The sequence below is a fragment of the Melanostigma gelatinosum genome (genome assembly GCF_949748355.1).
Source record: "Melanostigma gelatinosum genome assembly, chromosome: 3".
NCBI lineage: Eukaryota > Metazoa > Chordata > Actinopteri > Perciformes > Zoarcidae > Melanostigma > Melanostigma gelatinosum.
Window position 1 is genome coordinate 9144658 of NC_136636.1, and position 18771 is coordinate 9163428.

The 18771-nt window shown below is 43.2% G+C and overlaps 1 protein-coding gene across 1 annotated transcript in view; it reads right to left on the reverse strand.

The window, feature by feature from the left end:
* Positions 1–18771, reverse strand: part of celf4 (CUGBP, Elav-like family member 4) — a gene marked incomplete at its 5' end in the record, with an annotated part of 76833 nt that overhangs the window by 43096 nt on the left and 14966 nt on the right. The window contains one exon of the mRNA XM_079266157.1: positions 13126–13208. Coding sequence (XP_079122283.1) covers positions 13126–13208 — 83 coding nt within the window. The remainder of the gene's footprint in view (positions 1–13125; positions 13209–18771) is intronic.

Consider the following 18771-nt stretch of genomic DNA (forward strand, 5'->3'; position numbering starts at 1 on the left):
AGAGGGAGAGAGGGAAACAGAGTGAACTCTGTCAGAACAAGTGTTCTTCCATGTGGAAAGGTGACAAAAGAAGAGTGCGAAAGGGCTCACCAGAGGGAGGGGGTTATGGAAGAGAAGGACAGAGAGAGAAGAGAGACGGGTAGAAAGTAAAAAGGTTACAAGAGAGGCTGTACGAGAGTGAGAAGGATGTCAAGATTTCAGATGTTTGCATGCCAGCTGGTAGTAGGGTTGTTATTGTGCAGACAACGTTAGTGCGCTGTATTAAAGGACAGGTTCCAATCTTTTCTGTCTTTACTCACATGCCATATGGGTGCTGAGAGAGTTATCGGTTCCCTCCTAACACGACTGCACCGTAAGAAAACTTCTTTGTTCCTCTGAAGCGAAATCTTGCTATCGTGTTATGTCCTGGCAACAAACATACAAGCAACCAGAAAGTGCCCCCTCACCACGTCTTAGTGAGGAAATACAGTCTGGAGAAACACCGTGAAACAAGTTTTACCAATAGTGAGTTTTTGCGGTTTGTGTATACTTACCCAAAACACTCTATGTACTGACTCTACAGACATTAGCTTGTACGCACTGGCCGTGTCGGAGGCCTTGCTCGTGTCTCTGTAGCAGCTTTACCGCCGACTTATCTCAAAACTCAAAAGTTTTTTCCGTTTTCTTTCTTCCAATCACACTTATCTACCCTCTAATTTCTGTATGCTCATGAATTATAGTCAGTAAGCCCTGGGATGAAGACAAATTTGTCACCAAAGTGAACACGTTTCGATTTGCGCCTCTCCAGGTGAATTGGCGTCTACTTGTGTCATTGCATTAACTTCATATGCAATTGCACTGCTTCAAAAATGTTGCTTTACAGTCAGCTTTATATAATGTAATCTTGTTGGCAAGGTATCACTATATGGTCAGTATGGAGATCAGCGATGATTACAGTGATTTTCCATGATTATTTCTAACAAACGCTTTCTCTCTCAATATTACTCTCTCTCTCTCGCTGTATCGCTCTTTCTCTCACACACACACACACACACACACACACACACACACGCACACACACAACATGTTACGTCTGCTGGTCAGTTGATGCTCCCAGCTGTGGCACATCAGGCCATAATTAAGGCTCACTGCACACAGTCTGGCAGTGTGGACAAACACCCTCTCTGTTTCCCCCCTCACTCACACACACACACACACACACACACACACACACACACACACACACACACACACACACACACACACACACACACACACACACACACACACTGAATTGCAAACTCACACAGAGAAACACTTAAGTGGGTGAGTCAGACCAACGCTATTCCTGTGTCTCACACACATAAACACTCACCCAGCAGAGGCAAAGGCGAGCGGCAGAGCCCCTGCCAGGTTATATGGAGGGACAGAGTGTTCTGAGTTGCTGCACAGTGCAGCCACTCTCCACGGCAGCACCATACAGAGTGCATAAAGCATGATGGATGGCCTATCATCATTTACCTCTTTGGTGACTTCTCAATGCTGTCACACCCCGCCAAGCACATGCAAGAGAGGTGAGACACACCAAAACAGACAGGCAAGCTAAAGGCAGAGCAGGACGACGACAAAAAAAAGCAATGCGGACAAAATGATGCTAAAAGGAGGATTTGAGAGTGACAGAGGGAGGGAGAGAGGGGAAGAGAACGACAGGGAAAGACAGAAAGATGAACGAGGGAGCATCTTTGATGTTAGAAGTAATGCACTCGGTCACGTACGCAAACAGTTGCACACACACATACACACACTATCACAAAATAACTTAATCGTCTCCCCTTTCTCTCCTTTGATGACAGCACCCCACACACGTAGAGGCTGTATTTAGAGCATGCAAAATCTACTGTCTCCTCCGCTCTCCTCTCCTCTCCTGCTCTCCATGCCACAGCAGGGGAAGCAGGGGGGGGGGGGGGGGAAGAGAGAGGGAGACAGAAAGAGAGAGACAGAGAGAGGAGAAAAATAATGAACACCAGATGTAGCGCGATGACATAGTGATAGTTTACATGTCAAAGCGGGTGTGATATCAACAATGGGAGCAAGCCAAGAGAAAGAGAAGGAACATAGAGTGTGTGTGTGTTTGTGTATATATATATGTATGCGTGTATATGTGTATGTGTGTATGTGTGTGTGTGTGTGTTTGTATATATATGTGTGTGTGTGTGTCAGGGGGAGGGAGTCTGTGGCTGGAACAGTAAATAACTTTCATGAGAATGAGTGCAGCCGGGGAGCCAGGGGGCAATTTTATCCTCTTGAACCTGAAGCCGTCTTTCACTCACTTATGTCTCAGCCATGTATGCTGTGTGTGTGTATATATATATATATATATATATATATATATATATATATATATTTATATAGACATATGTTGTTATTTTAGATGGGTTTAGAATTGCACTTCCAAAGACTTGGGGGGCTCACAACAGACAGTTTAAAAACACAATAGTCGTAGCTGTTTTCAGGATATTATTAAGGATTCCTATACTGTAGGTCTTGTGCTCACTGACGGCCGTTTCCAAAGTGGAGAAACAGTCGAGTCAATTAGAACTTTGTAGAATCAGGATGGGGATACCATCTTCGTGTGCCAGAGCAAACAAACAAAAATAGCAACAATTACAGATGCTGACTCGAGTGATGTCAATTGAGTGTCAGTTGGGGTTCTAGATTACAAGTTTGAAAATAAATAAAATCTAGGTTAGTTAGTTTAGTTGATTTGTGCTTCTTTGCCAGCATTCAGCACGCGCTTACTCCTCTTGTTTATTTTAACACGGTCACGGAACCTTGAAATGTCTTGAATTCGATTGTCAGAAATATTTCCCCAAGGGATTCTCTAGTTGTTCATTTTAAAAGCGTTTACTTTATATGCCGTTTCTCTTTGCTAATCGGCACTATTTTCACTGATGTAGGTCCTCTGTAGACGCCTGTGATGCTCATAGACTTTACATACAAATATTGGTTTGCTGAAAGCGTTCATGTGTCCCGAGCAGATGCACTATGTCGCATTTATATTTAAGTCCTGACTACTGAGTCGGAATAATCAACATCCTACTTGCAATGGATTGCAGCATCAGACCGAACTGTCAGCGGTTGAAATGCATTTTGGGTAATGTTGGCACTAGGTTTTCAAGGAAGACGAATGCATGGAATAAAAAAATGACAATATCTGTGTTTTCTTTAAAAACGTGAGTCCGTCATTATTAAAGGGGTGTAAAGCTAAATTGTTACTCCTGTAAGTTAACGGCTCTTACCACAGCTAGGATAGGATCTCGGATACTTTTAATGAAAGGAAAGTATCCTGCCTGTTGACGATTTCATGCATATGCTCACAGTGGCTTCATTTGAAGCTAGTATTTTGATCTCCAGAGTGAGAGAATCTCTACAGTGCTGTTGATGCACAGAATATTGAAAGAAAATGTTTCCACCAGATTTTGTGCGTTGAGGGAGCGAGAGAGAGAGGGAGAGAGCGAGGGAGGGAAAGAGGGAAAGACTGCCTCACTGGACAGTGCCTATTGATCTCCACCCAGCACACATCACCACAACTTTCACAAATTGCTATTGAGAAGTGACCTGTAATACAATTACTGGCCAATCCGGGGCCTTGGCTGCCATCAATTATTAAAAGCTGCCTGAGTCGCGGCCCGCTATCCGGCCTCAGCTGGTGCGTTGTGTCATTATCACATCTGCCGGCCACCAGCTCGCCAGCTGCTACAGCGGGGTATGGAACAAGATTTCCGAGTGCGACTTCCCACTCTGTCGAACATATCAGATGGCCAAACGAAGAAATTGAAATTGCTGTATTATACATTCCAATGGCTGCAGTGAAGGTGAATTGTAGAAGGTCACAGACTAAAATGGGTTTTGGTTTTTCTTACCATCGAGCATGAGAAGAGTCGAAGAGTAGAATCTCTTTGTGAAAACTGTGGGGTTAGTTTTCTGCTTTATAAAAAACTTTTGTAGGAAGAAAAACAACATCAATATTGTAGTGTGGACACTGGTTCCTAGTTTTAGTTTTGTTGTCAAAACCGGAAATAACTACATTTTTAACCTGCTATGTCTCACTGTCTTCTAGTAATTCCCTTTTATGTTTCCACCTTTCTACACTGTTAGCTCTTCTGTAATCACTTGTGCCTTCCTTGAATAGTTTCTGCCATCAGGGTTATGATGAAAGAAGACAGAGAAAACAGCAATGCAAGCACTGCATGATAATTGCCCATAGCTTTGAATTGACACAATCATTTTTCTTTTAGTTGTTCTCATTACAAAAGCCCTTGTTCAAACCGGGCTCGTGATTTTTCCCCCCCTGCACTCATCGTGAAATCATTTATTTGTTGTCTAGCTTTCCACCGAAGGAGCACTTAAAAAATACTGCTACCAAAGGAGCAGCACTGCAATCTAGACGGAAATTGAACACCAATTTTGAAATCCTGAAATTCTATCAAGTCATTTCGGAAAACAAGCTATACCTAATGTTCATTGATTCAATAAAGTACCTTAAAGAGACTTCTAATTAAGCCAAAGGGCTTATACTCCACTATTCGCAGTGAACTTTAATTTAAATTGGTCTGAGTGAAAGAACACAAGACTGTTAGAGAGATGAGAGTACAAAATGCAGAATATGTTGGGCTTAATGCTGTACAATAAAAGCTTTAAAAGCCTGAGGAAAAAATGAATCCATTGAATGAGAAATGGCCTCCGGGGTTTCTGCCCTTTCCCGCGCTGACAACTGAGGGAGAGACATGGGAGTAAAGCAAGCCACGCTAATGCATGACAAAGAAAAAGGTATACAATATGGACCATAAAATTCCCCAATGATCAATAAAACACCACTCTAATAGATACATTATAATGTAAGTGTGAGTGACTTGTTGCATTTTATTGTTTACAGTTATCCCTTTCCTGTTCCTCAACATTTAATGTGCACAGTAAATTAACCTGAAGAGGCTACAGTAAATACATCAGACACCACCGCACTTACGGTTGTGGGAAGACATACTCTACTACTGTATGTGTGTGAGGGCTCAGCAGCCTGAGCAAGTCGAGGAGATACAGCAGTGTGGCATACAATACAACTATCCAGAAAAATCCTCGAATTGGCCGGACATTTCAAAGCAGCTGGAGTCAAGCGGACTCAATACAGGGGCAGCAGCAGGAGCTAAAACTATGAATGGCAGAATGACAATCACAAGCAGCTTATGGAGATACTTACATCTATGTAACATACGCATGGCCAAGGCTGAAGCCAGGCGCACACAGATGCCATTAAAGGTTGAGGAATAAGTCCAGCTGCAGCAGCCCAAGCCTCTGTCCTCTCCCCAGTGACAGCCATAACCACTGCCAGGTTTAGATCGAAAAGGAGGTGTAGGGCTTTTGGGGTTCACGAAACAAGGCCAATCATGCAAGAATTGGATGGATGATTTTTTTGCACTTGAACAATAATACGGTCATCAGCGAGAAGTTTGTCAAACTTTCTTTTTCTTATATATATATATATATTTTAAATGTTTTTACCTGTGAATCATCTGTGCTTGGAAACTTTTTTGCCACTTTCCATTCTGGTGAGTACAAGGAGCAGTCTTTAATAAGTGCTAGTAGTGGCATTAACACTTTAAAATGCTCAGTGGAGCGGGCTGCTGAGGATGAAGACTCACTGGTGCGCTGGAAGGCTATGCTTCTTTTTTTTTGGATCAATACAAACTCAAGGAAAGGACAAGTTGATTTCAGACTGTGACAATACCTTGAGCCAGCAATAGATTGAGATGCTGAAAAGAGCTATGGCACCTCTGAAATGGGGACATGCTTTTAGGGCAAATAGAAAAACATTTGGTTCACCCAATAATGGCACTTACTCGAGGTGTTTTGAATTGCTCAGACAGCTCGATCTATTCCTTCAGAGAGCATATCACACTTTTTTTAGGACTGCCGGCTGAGAACTCCATCTTTCCTGTCAGCAGAAATTTGTAGTAAATTTGTTTAAAATAGGAGAATATATGTTGGTATTATAATCTTTAATACATTAAGACTTAATGTCTCAAATGTTGAGTGGAAATGGGGTATTTTGCTGCATTCACATTTTTGTGTAGTTACACGGGGGAGATCTGGCCACAACACCAAAATCTCTTTAAATGAAATAACAGCAAGATCAAAACCTGGGTAACTGCTATAACATTGCGTGCACTTCAGTATGGCGTGACTGTAAATAAGTGTGTCATTTCACATATGGATTATTGGCCCATTGCACCACTTCTGAAATGAGTTGGATTATTGGACTAAAGTGAAGTGCTGCCTGCAGACAGATGATTTTTTCTCATTTGTACAATCTGCTCAAACTCCACTTGGCAATGGGAGGTTGTAACATCAGGCCTGGAGCCCAATGATAATGGGAGCATTCAGACTTTATATGACAAAAGATGGTGTGTAGGCTTGTAATGATCTTTGTTACAATTATGGCACCATTCATGCTTCAACCTGGGCTTTAACCAAAACGGCACAATGTGGCCAAAAGTATGTGGACATACTTCCAACGCTTCATCCCTTTGTGATGGCTGAACATCTCATTGGAGCATTTCTGCTATATAAGGTAGACCTTTTTAAAATGTTCAGTTTTTGAATTTGTGCTGAATTTTGTGCTGCTGGGTTTCAGACGCTGTGCACTTTGGTTGGATTAAACTAATTAAACTGCTTAAAAACCTACATGTGCCGGGCGCAAATCAATCAATTAATCAATCAAACCAAATGGCCATGGGCATTAATCTGCTGCTATGACAGCCTCCATTCTTCTTGGAAGACTTTCCACAATATTTTGGAAACTGGCTCCCATTCAGTAATAGCATTAGGGGATTTGGCCACTGATGTTGGGCGATAACATCTGGCTCAAAGTTAATGTTTCATCCCAAATGTGTTGAGGTCAGGACTCTGGTTATGTTAGTCAAGTTCTTCCACTTTTTTTATGTTGGAAGAGAAAAATAGTTGCAATCACATTATTGCCTCAAAGGTCTTTGTACACGGTGACATTAGATTAAGTTAAGGGACCTAGCCCGAACCGCAAAATACAGCCCAGACCAAAAGCACAAAAAAAAACTCAGTGTTTGTGATCCAATAAAACGTAGACCATCTGTAAAGATGATTAACGATGGGTTTGATGAGTTTATCTACAAACAGTGGGATCTGTGGTTAATGCTGAATTCATTACAGACTTTCAAGAAGTCTTTCTACTTTGTACTGTCTGTGGGAGAGACTCATTTGAATTTTTATTGCAGGCTTATGACCTGCTAGATTCAGGCTGCACACTGCCTCACTTAAAAGCTTTACTGCGGATTGGACACTGGATACTGTTAATTCCTTTGTTACACTGACTACTGTCGGTGCCTGCTGCTCTCTCTTTGCATTGTTGGCAGACTGAAATTAGTTGCTCATTAAGTTTATGAGTTTACGAAAATCAGTTTTTTGTGAAGTATATATATAGCCCTCGCTTTTGATGCTGCGTGTTTTGGACTAACACTCGCTTGTGCATCGCTCCAGCATTCTGTCAGTGACTGTGGATCCATTAATTGGAGTGTGTTATGTGGCAAACGGTTTTCTTTTGGATAATGGTGATTAGGATAGTTGATGAGGTGATGGCTTGGGGAGAAGGAGGGGGTGTTTTAGCTCCAGGGCCTTGCGGCATTATTCATGTGGACGTGCAGCTATTCCTCCTGCACACTGCACCACTAATCTACATCTACAAGAAGGCGTGAACTACTGTATTTGTGCATGCTTAAGGGTAACAAATCATAACGGAGCACGACCAACCTCTCCCTCCAAACACCCCTTCACCCACTTCACCTGTGGAGCCTGGCAGTTATTGACCAATGAGGGTGACTTATTGAGAAAAAGCTGCCATGAAACTGGGCCGCAGCAGCCAATCAATGCCATAGATTTCTTCCCCTGGCATTATCTCAACCGAGAGAAAGGGGGGGGGCGAAAAAAGAAACAGACACAAATCAGTCCGTATGGAGGCACCTCGACAATACCTCCCTCCATCCACCCACTCTCGCCAACCTTCCTTCATCAACCGTTTCCTCTTTCCTCCCTCCTGCTATTCATTTGCTTTTCCGTCTTTTCTGTTGTTTGTTTGCCCCTGGGCTGAAAACTCTGTGTATATGTGCTCCATTATGTGTGTGTGTGTGTGTGTGTGTGTGTGTGTGTGTGTGTGTGTGTGTGAAAGTGCTCTGAAATGACGCATTGATTCACAGTGTTCTATATTTTCTCAGCTGGCTCACTATTACAGTGCAAGTCAATCGACGGCGTATTTCTCTCTCTCTCTCTCGTTCCCTCTTTTACTCCCTCCCCGTCTTTCTGTGGGTATCAGAGTATCATGTTTTTGAATTGACGTGTTTACGAGGAGTGTTGTATTGCCGAAACGGGTTTGTTATGTGAGTTCATGCATAGTGAGTATCAGTGGTGTGTTTTGTACCTTTGCATGCTTGTGTGTATTTCTATGCATTGTTCTAACTCGGTGCTAAGTATTTTGCAGTGAATGCTCTTTTAGTGCGCTGTGTGGGGTCATACTGTAAATCTGAGTGTGTGTGTGTGTGTGTATTTATATGTGTGAGGGACGATTTGCTGGTGGGTATCTGTGCCTTGTGGTTTGCACACACACACGCACACACACACACACGCACGCACACACACACACACTGCACTAGCTCGAGCTCTGCAACTCCACCCTGAGACGCACACAACCACACACACACGTGCGCACATAGAAACACGTCCTCCCACTAGTGAGGACTTTTGCCAGAATCAATAGAGGCTTTTAATGCCTCTTGCTGTCGTAGGAGTCTGAAACTGGAGTGCGGGATCACAAATGGTAGCCAGGGCTCACCGTTTGGGACGCGCCTCATTGGAGGCCTGTCTTACGTCACTATCTCCAAAAGAAGCCTTCTCCATTTATCTGCTGAATAGCTGTGTACTTTCACTGGTGGTATCTTTCATGATATTGACTGTGACAGTATTTCCAGGAATGAATGGGATTATGAAACAGGCAGAAATCACGGCAGTTATGGGAATGTCTTTTTTGGTGAATTAACTCTTAAGGGCTGCAGTTGGTTGAAAACTGCATCATGAACGAGATGTAAAGAAGTGCTACAGGTCACTATTCAAAATAACAATCAAAGAAAAACCTTTGGACCAGATTATAGTCTTTTTTTTCAATGTAAGTATTGTGCCTAAAATATGCACAATGCTGTATTATGTTCGAGAACACATTCTTATTTACACTGACAGCCATGGCCCCCTCTCTCTTCCTGTCAGAGTTCAGAACTTACTGAACACTTTCTCTTTCCAACAAAAAATGTTGAGAACAGCCACTCCAAATAGAGGCGCTTGTAATGTTTTGAATGTCCTCAAACACTGCAGTGGTTTCTGTGTCAGAAGAGCTGATTTAATTACGATCGCAGAAACTTCCTCTCCATCAGCATAAATCATGTACCATCATCGTGTACCTGTGGAGCACTATAATGGAATGAGGGATGTGAAAACAATTTGTCATCTATCACGAATAGTTCAATGTCAGTGTCACTTTAACATCAGTATTTTGGTTGTCGCTTGTTTACCCAATGTCTCTCCTGACACTGCACCTGCTCAGTTGCACACACACACACACACACACACACACACACACACACACACACACACACACACACACACACACACACACACACACACACACACACACACACACACACACACACACACACACACACACACACACACACACACACAGACTAGGCAGCCTTTAGTACAGGGGTGTCAAACTCATTTTCACTCCGGGCCACATCAGCATCACGGTCGGCCTCAAAGGGCCGGTTGTAAATGTAAGACTGTGTAAATGTAACTTCTCCTAACATATTGGTAAATAACTGTCTCTGCATTTGATTATTGTTTATTCAAGTGTAAAAATATTGTACATGCAGTTATATAAATGTAAACATATATTTAAGCACATTTCTGTTATTATAACTTAAATCCTTTTAATTTAGGGTTAAGAAACCCACATTACTCTATCAAAGATCAAACTATTAAAGAAAATAACAAAGACAAATATCAAACAAGTTATTACAATAACTTTGTTCTGTCAGGATCCAGGGTCCCTGTCTGACCCGCTGTGTGTTTCCCCTGATCTCCTCCTCATGTGTTCTGTCATTCCCCCGTTTGTTATTGTGTGCCATGTGCTCTGTGTTGTCCTCTGCCTCCAGACACCTCCCATGGCCACACCCTTGATTGTGCACAGCTGAGGACACTCCAGCCGATCACCTCCTGCAGCCTGACACACCAGACTCAGGTCCCACTAATGAGTCCCCTGTCTCTATATAAACTCTGGTCCTGCAGTCTGCGGTTGTCAGGTCGTACCGTCTTTCACCCGCTTCAACCCCGTAGCATCCTCTGCCCTCCTTGTGTTACACGGACTACACACGCCGTCAAGCTACCAGCCCTCCGGTGTCGAGCCACTGGCCTCACACCGTCTATCTGCCACTCGGGTGTCGGACCACGGGCTCCACACCTTCCTGTCTTAGACAGGCTGAATAAAACCTGTTTCCATTAACTTCTGTCTCCTGTGGTCTTGCGTTTGGGTCCTACCTGTGAACTCCCGTGACATGTTCAAAGCTTAAAATCCTTTCAAGGGTGCGTTTTGCACAATCCCACATGAAGTATTTCATGTGTTGTAAAGACATGTTTAAAGTAGTCTTCAATGTACTCACAATACATTTCCATTTCAAATGTACAGTAACCAGCCAAAGAGCTGCTTCTATGTTTAAGTATCTCATCATTATGACTTTCTATCTCATAACTTCGACTTTCTATCTCATAATTTTGACTATGGGGATATTTTTATTATCAAGTCTAACTTAAAAAAAAGAAGAAATAAAGTTCTTTTTTTTTTTTGCTGGTGGATTTGCGGGCCACATAAAATGACGTGGCGGGCCGGATTCGGCCCACGGGCCGGGAGTTTGAGACCCCTGCTTTAGTACTTTCTCTGAGCTACACCAACAGCCCACAGCCATGCTTACAGGGCATTTCCTCTAGGAAGCCAAATCCCCTCTTCTCTCGGCTCACCTGGCAGCAAAAGAAAGAAGATGGCAGAAAACCTTTTAAATGAAAAGGTTGGGGAGCAACTTTGACCATAAAAAGAGCACCAGGATGCGAAGAGAAGAGGAAAGAGGCTTTAAGGGGGAAAAAGGGGATTTCATTTGTAGGGTTTTGGTTGTGTTGGCCTGTGAGTGGGGATTGATAAAGGATGGAAGGAGGGAGAGAAGGAGGTAGGTGAGAAAAACCCTGAAAAACTGAGGAAAGAGGGTGTAGTCACGTGCCATAAAACATCCCACAGTTTTTCCAGGGCCAAGTCCTCGCTCTGTTTCTAATGAACTCATTTATTCTGTTTTGCTGGCTTTACCTCCACCAGCCACAAAAGACAGTCTCTGCCCCTCTGAATGCTCTGCTTCAGGGTTTGTTGAGCATCTGTCCTATGGCATTACCTTTGTTTACTTAACGCTCATCATTGATCAAATGCAAACCTAAGACATGTCCTCCACTGGCAAAGGCATTGCCAATTCGCATTTCCTTCTCAAGCAATGTTGATTGCCAGTGACTGATTAAATGTTGTTGATGCATCACTATGTAGCGTGTGAAACCAAATACAGTCTCTTTCCCTTAAAGATGTAAAGACAGAATCCTTAAAAAGGGTTGTCTTTGTGCCCATATCTTCTGGTCCGTGTCAAACAATAGCAACAAAGGCAAAAACATCAATCGGCAACACATTTTGTGTGAACACAAAATCGCATTCTGGTTTTGGCCAAATATTTAATCTCTCTCTCTCTCTCTGTCTCTGTCTAGGTCTCTCCCTCCCTCTTTTCTTTCTGAATAATATGCCACTGGGAAGTGAGAAAAAAACCCAGAGAGCACCGATCGTCACTCCTCCGCTCTTCTCGGCTGCACGTCTGTGATGTCATAATCACTCACATCAAAGGCTGTGCGCTCAACACGGCGACTGTCAGCTTCCCTGGAGGCGTCATTAAAAACGAACAGAGCAAACCGAGCCAAGCCTGACAGAGACGCATCAAAACTTCCTAACATGCACATACTCACACAAGCGCAGGCGGGCGCGTGCACGCACACGTGTTAGTGTGGATGCATTTGCTTTCAGGTGCGCGCACACTCAAGCAAACTGAAATGTATCACATGCACATGCTAACACACAAATATGTAATCATCAAATCATGTATCCACAAAAATAAAATGCTCACAATGCATATAATTCGTCATACACACATAAAGACACCCACACACACGCTAACCATTGAATATCTTCCTTACGACTTTAGTGCCAAACATCCCCCAACCTAGCATTCAAACGAGACATGCGTTGCTTCCAGCTGCATTGTACATGTGAGTGGCAACATTCACAGCATGTGAACATCTGTTGTGAAGATATGCTCTCGTGATGTACATTCATGATGCACAGTCGTGCTGCAAGCGTGCACATAAATGTACAAAATAGCCTAGATCCAGCACGCTTTTCATCTCTGTCTATCTCTCACACACTAGCCCACACACGTGGATGCATGCATGCACACACACACACGCACACAGAGAGAGGCACAAACTCGTTTACACAAACAGGAGGAAGGACTATGAATAGTATGCCTATGATGTGATGCTGTGTGTGGTTTCTCCCTATGGGTTTGTGTGTGTGTGTGTGTGTGTGTGTGTGTGTGTGTGTGTGTGTGTGTGTGTGTGTGTGTGTGTGTGTGTGTGTGTGTGTGTGACTGTCAAAGTGAAGCGAGAGCGAGGCAGTGAAAGGGAGGAGGGGTGGCAGGAAGAGGATGGATATTTAAGAGAAAGAAGGGCTGTGCTCATGTCTGGTGTACAGCCAGTGATAAACAGAATATGACAAGCATGTCAAAGACAGTCAGTCCCCTTTGATTTGCAATGAATATAAGGCATTATATGTGAAAGATAAGCATCTGGGGTTGTGTGTGTTCACCGGAGTGAATCCAAAAGGGGTTTGTGTAAGATTTTGCTTCTGGGTTGACAAGGCGTTCGTCGTGTATGACTTACCCCTGGCAGGGTCTTCTGCTCGTGCAATGCATTCTGGGCTTTCAGGGCCGACTCTCTGGCACAGTAGGTGAGGAAGGCACAGCCTGAAATACAACAAGAGAGGAAGAGAAAGAGAGAGATGATTATGATATGTGTAAGGCAAGGCAAGGCAAGTTTATTTGTATAGCACATTTCAACAACAAGGTAATTCAAAGTGCTTCACATAAAACCATTAAAAGCATCAAAACATAAGGCAAAAGAAAAGGAGATTTAAAAACAATTAAAGAAACAGTGTAAGAAATAAAATTCAGTAGTAAAATGCAGAAATGCAGGAAATTGATCAATATATTAATTGAACGTGGTTCAATTAAAGGCAGCAGCAAACAGAAAAGTCTTCAATCTTGATTTAAATGAGCTGAGGGTCTCAGCAGACCTGCAGCTTTCTGGGACTTTGTTCCAGATATGTGGAGCAGAAAAACTGAACGCTGCTTCTCCATGTTTAGTTCTGACTCTGGGAACAGAAAGTAGACCGGTCCCAGACGACCTGAGGGGTCGGGATGGTTCATAATGTAGCAGCAGATCAGAGATGTATTTTGGCCCTAAACTATTCAGTGCTTTGTAAACCAACAGCAGGATTTTAAAGTCAATTCTTTGTTGGACAGGAAGCCAGTGCAAAGACATCAGAACTGGAGTGATGTGGTCCACCCTCCTGGTCTTAGTGAGCAAATTGATTGCATGCCCAGGTGGATTGGAGTTCAGCAGCTACCGACACTGGAGGGTTTGTTAGCCTGTCGACGGTAGCAAATAAGGCGCGTGTATTGTTCTTGTTTTTGGTTATGATGTCAGAGAAGAATGACTGCCTTGCATTTCTAAGTTCCAAATTATGATTGCGAAGTCTCTCTTTATAGATGTCACAGTGAACCTGGAGATTAGTTTTTCGCCACCTGCGCTCAGCTTTCCGACACTCTCGTACTGTACTGGGCAAAGAGAAGGAGAGAGAGAGACAGGGCTGCACCAATCACAAGCGAACAGCCAAAAACAACACACACATACACACACACACACACACACACACCTACACACACACACACACACACACACACACACACACACACACACACACACACACACACACACACAGTAAGCCTGCAGCCATAGCTCTGAAACTCTGTCTACATTGCTGCTCTGGGAATTCGCTCGTGTTTGTGTGTGTGCATGTGCGCTTGTGCAAAGTGAACAGCATTCCAGCGACTGAACAAATGGAACGTTCCTCTGTACACAAACGCAATCCGTATGCATGCAAAAAGAAACATGAAAGTGAGACCAAAAATTGCGACTTCGGAGATGCTACGATTTGTGCATTCTGTTGCGTGAGAGCCATTCTGCAAAACATATCAAATCTGACTGAGCTTTCTCCCTGGCAGTCTGAAATAGCAGTTATCCATTCGTCCATCGCACTCTTCTGGCTGCTGTGACAGGGATAGACATTTCCCTGACAGCTTCTCTCTCTCTCTCTCTCGCCCCCCCCCCCTCTTTTTCCCCTCTCCTCCCTCCACCCTTCATTTCTCCGTCTCTCTGCTCCATATGTTCTGAGACTACCCACAATCCTCGGTTTTGTTAGCACCTGGGCTGACATGTGGGGGTGGAAGGAAGATGGAGACGCAGGAGGCAAGGAAGAAGAAGAAGCCGCGGGGAACGTCTAAGCCGTTCCCTCGCCACCCCCTGTTGACAGCGAGGCGCACGCCACTGTCAGAGAGCTGACAAATGTCAATCTGCAGATCAAGGCTCATGATTCATGTGTTTGACAGTTTAATAAAACACTGACATAGCAAATTGTACAATAGGCTGCGGTGACGTGATTCAATTTGAGGAAAATATTTTTCACATATTTGCAGGTGTTCTGTACTTTTACTCTGGTTCAGAGAATTTTAATTTAATTCAATAAAATTCTGTAAAAGAAGGAAAGAAATCATACACAAAGGACAATTAGTTTCTGGGTTTGCACAGTGACGATATTAGCAGACATTGAGAACATTTTAAGGTTCCTTTAGTGAACAACTAGAACACTAGAGCTGCCAGAAAAAAATCCAATTTTTTGAATCACATAAGTCTCCTAGCAGACATTGACAAACTGTTCCAAGCAGCTCACACAAGCACACAGAGACAAAATAACCAAAGTTTGTTCTGGGAACATCAAGGTCTCACTAGAGACGATTATCACAGACCCCTCCCCCCATAAAACACAGCCACAGTGCAGTTTAAAGCAAGCCCCTTCCCCTTATCTCTTCCCAGTTATGATTTGCTTTGTTCTTTTTGCATACTGGGGGCTATTTATTGTTAAGGGCAGCACTATGTACTGCTGTATGTAGAAGCAGCATGCCTCCCATCCTCTCGGCTCCGTGTCTTTAACCCCGGGTCGTCCTGATGGCAGGACACTGGGGAGCTCCGCCTGTTGGTGTTTTTAATTAACGGGCCTCTCTCTCATTAGGCGAAGTGGGAGCTGGCCGCTGACAGCTTGGCTACCTCCTCATCCTCTCCGGGCCTGTCGTATTAACGCTACATGCCGGCGCTGTCCCGAAGGAAACACACGCAAGCCTCTGATTCACACGCCTGACACTCATTTGCATGTTTTGGAGAACGGGCACCCTCAGCATCACCCTCAGTATATTCAGTACTGGAAGAAGTATTCAGATTGAGCAATACCACGCCACAATGCAAATCTACTCCTTGTCAGACGAGGTCAAGCGTCCCTTCACCCCTGCTTAGAAATTACATTTATACACCAGAATTACAAATAAAGCCATTACAAGAAATTAAATGGCCACTTGATTCCATTTTCTATGAACCTAACAAAGAAAATGAGCTAATTCACATATTTGCCAAGTTGCAAAATGTTGACACTGAACGTGTCAGTAGATAAGTTGTTAAAAGACGAGTCCTGTGCACTCATTGTAGACGCAAGTTTAATGGTTATTATGACCATAAATAAATATATAAGATCAGCCTCTCACCAATCATTATTCTGATTCTAAATTTGCAATATTTCCATGGCAACCAAGTACCCCTGGTTTGGATTAATTGTATTTATCTATAGAAACCGTCATACTCTATATCATCCTATGTGTTGTAGAAAATTGTAATCTTTAAATTAGTGACTATAGCTTGAAAATATATATTGTGGACTAAAACACAAATATTTTCCTCTGATATGTAGTGAAGTAGAAGTATAGAGTTGCATACAACTGAAACCGAAAGTAAAAAGTAAAGTACAAATACCTCAACATTGTGCTTTAATGCTGTATTCACACACGTATGTAGGGGGAAGCACACATGCACACGTAAATGATCATACAGTCACACACACACACATGAAAAGTGACAGTCAACAAAAGTTCAATTTATCATCATTGTCACAAGTCAGATGCTGGCAGCGGCTCTAGTATCTGACTAAGACCCATATTGGCCCAGGAGAGAGAGAGATAAGCTGTTTGTTTCTGCTGTCAATGCTGCCAATTTGGTTTCCCATCACTTCAAATTCAAATCAACAGCAGCGCAGAAGGGATCTGAGAGAATGTGTGTGTGTGTGTGTGAGAGACAAGAGGAGAGGAGAGAGATGGGGGGGGGGAGAGAGAAAGAAGGGCAGGAGAGGAGGAGAGGAGAAGGAGAAGCAGAACAGCGAGGGCCGCTCGGTGAGAGGGGAGAGAGAGAGTAGATAAGATCACCTAGCTTCTGTGAACACCATCCCCCTGTGTCCTACACTCGCTTCTTATCTCAACCGCTGCAGACACCCTAAAGGGACACATACCCACCGAGAGGGAGAGAGACAGTGAGAGAGGAATATGGAGAAGAGACGGGGAGAAGATGAAAGAGAGCAGCAAGGGAATGGCGGAGACGGTGAATACTTACTGGTGAGGGAAAGAAGAAAAGACACAAGCTTCAGTAGTGAAATCCACCAACTGTCACCAGGCCTCGTTTAAATGACAGCTGCGTTGGACCACATGGAGCTTTGACCTTGTTAACTGTGTGAAACATGTATTTGATGAGCTGTAGTCTCCCAACAAGTTGACTGTTGGGAAACCGTATATTGTTTTGCTGCCCCATAGTGGCCAAAACAAATGGGAGTCTGCTTCGTTGCGCCGCCATGTTTCTACAGAAGCCCAGAATGGACAAAACAAACACCGGCTCTAGAGAGGGCCGTTGGCGTTTTGGTGTTGACCACCGTTCTTCTACATGCTTGGCAGACTGGAGAAGTTTCAGTTGGTTGCAATCTGCAACCTCACCGCCAGATACCACTAAATCTACACAATGGACTATTATATACTGTGTCTGTTAGCCGTTTGGTGATTTAATGTTTTTTCTCCAAGAACATACAGTCCTGATGGTGCCCTGATGAGAGCTGGGAGTTAAACCAAAACAGTGAATTTTTTTGCAACACCAAAACAATGAGCCCAAAGACGTTACACTGATACTTAGTACTGAGGGGAACTGTTGGGGGACAATTCTGTTTGTCACTACAAACAAGCCATTTCACCAACATGTAGTCACCATGAGCCGTTGTTGATATAAATATATTGTTTATATCTTTAACTTTTGGTTTAACTTTTTAAATGTAATGTATTTTTTGCCTTTTAGACAGACAAATGTAAAGCTCTTTAGTCCTATACTGTGTGTATTTTACGTGTAATTAGAATTGAGGTAAATAAAACCCCCAAACTCCCAAAGACAATAGAGAGCCTGATTTCTCTGACCTCGTAGTAGCTATGGCCCTGGATGAGGGACACTCTCATCTTAAAATTCTCCTTTGAAACTATTCATGATTGTATAAAAGTAAAACTACTAATGAATTCTTGAATTAGCACTCTTCAGCGTTACTGGACACATGAATTACGTTTTACCAGCATGCATTGCCTGTCGCCACCCAAGACTAGAGAGCTTGGGGACAAATGTTATTGCACAGAATTCTCTAATTATCTCGTGCCTATTAATTCAGGGGTTGTAAAAGGCTGACATGTTCCCTAAAGTTCCCTCCTCTCACTCTGTCCTTTTATTCCCAGCCACAGACGGGGAGAAACTCCCAGTGATCATTTAAATATTTCAGAAAATCTTGGTGAGAGCCTAAAAATAGTCAATAGCATTAAAAAGCTTTATCCACGGCACGGCTGAAACTCCACGCTGCACGGCCCTGGAACTCTGCCTCGAAAAACTCCACATCTCCCCCTACCTCAGTTGTGTTAGCACTTATCTCCCCCTGAAAGGGTTGACCAAGGACAGTCTTTGCTCAATAAACAGAAGGATGTTTTTTTCTTCCTTTTTAAAAGATCGACCTTTATGACAAGAGTGTTCTGACTGGATTTTTGTGAGTGCTAAGGTTTAGATAACACTCTTCAATTCACTCTTGAAACAGGTCAGAGTAAAGATGAAAATTCTTGACTCATTGTGTTCAGAGAAATAGCATATACAGCCTTGGTCTTTTACTCATACGGTGAAAACGAGTACCGCTGAGTACAAAAGAGGAATACTAATAAGTATCGTGTCAAGAGATTCAAGAATGATACAGTTGCCCTTGCACTGCTGTAACTGGGACACTCAATATGAGCCATGTGATTGTTACTATTAAGCTTATCTGCGTCAAAACACTATCAAATTAAATGAGAAAGGTTGATAGTT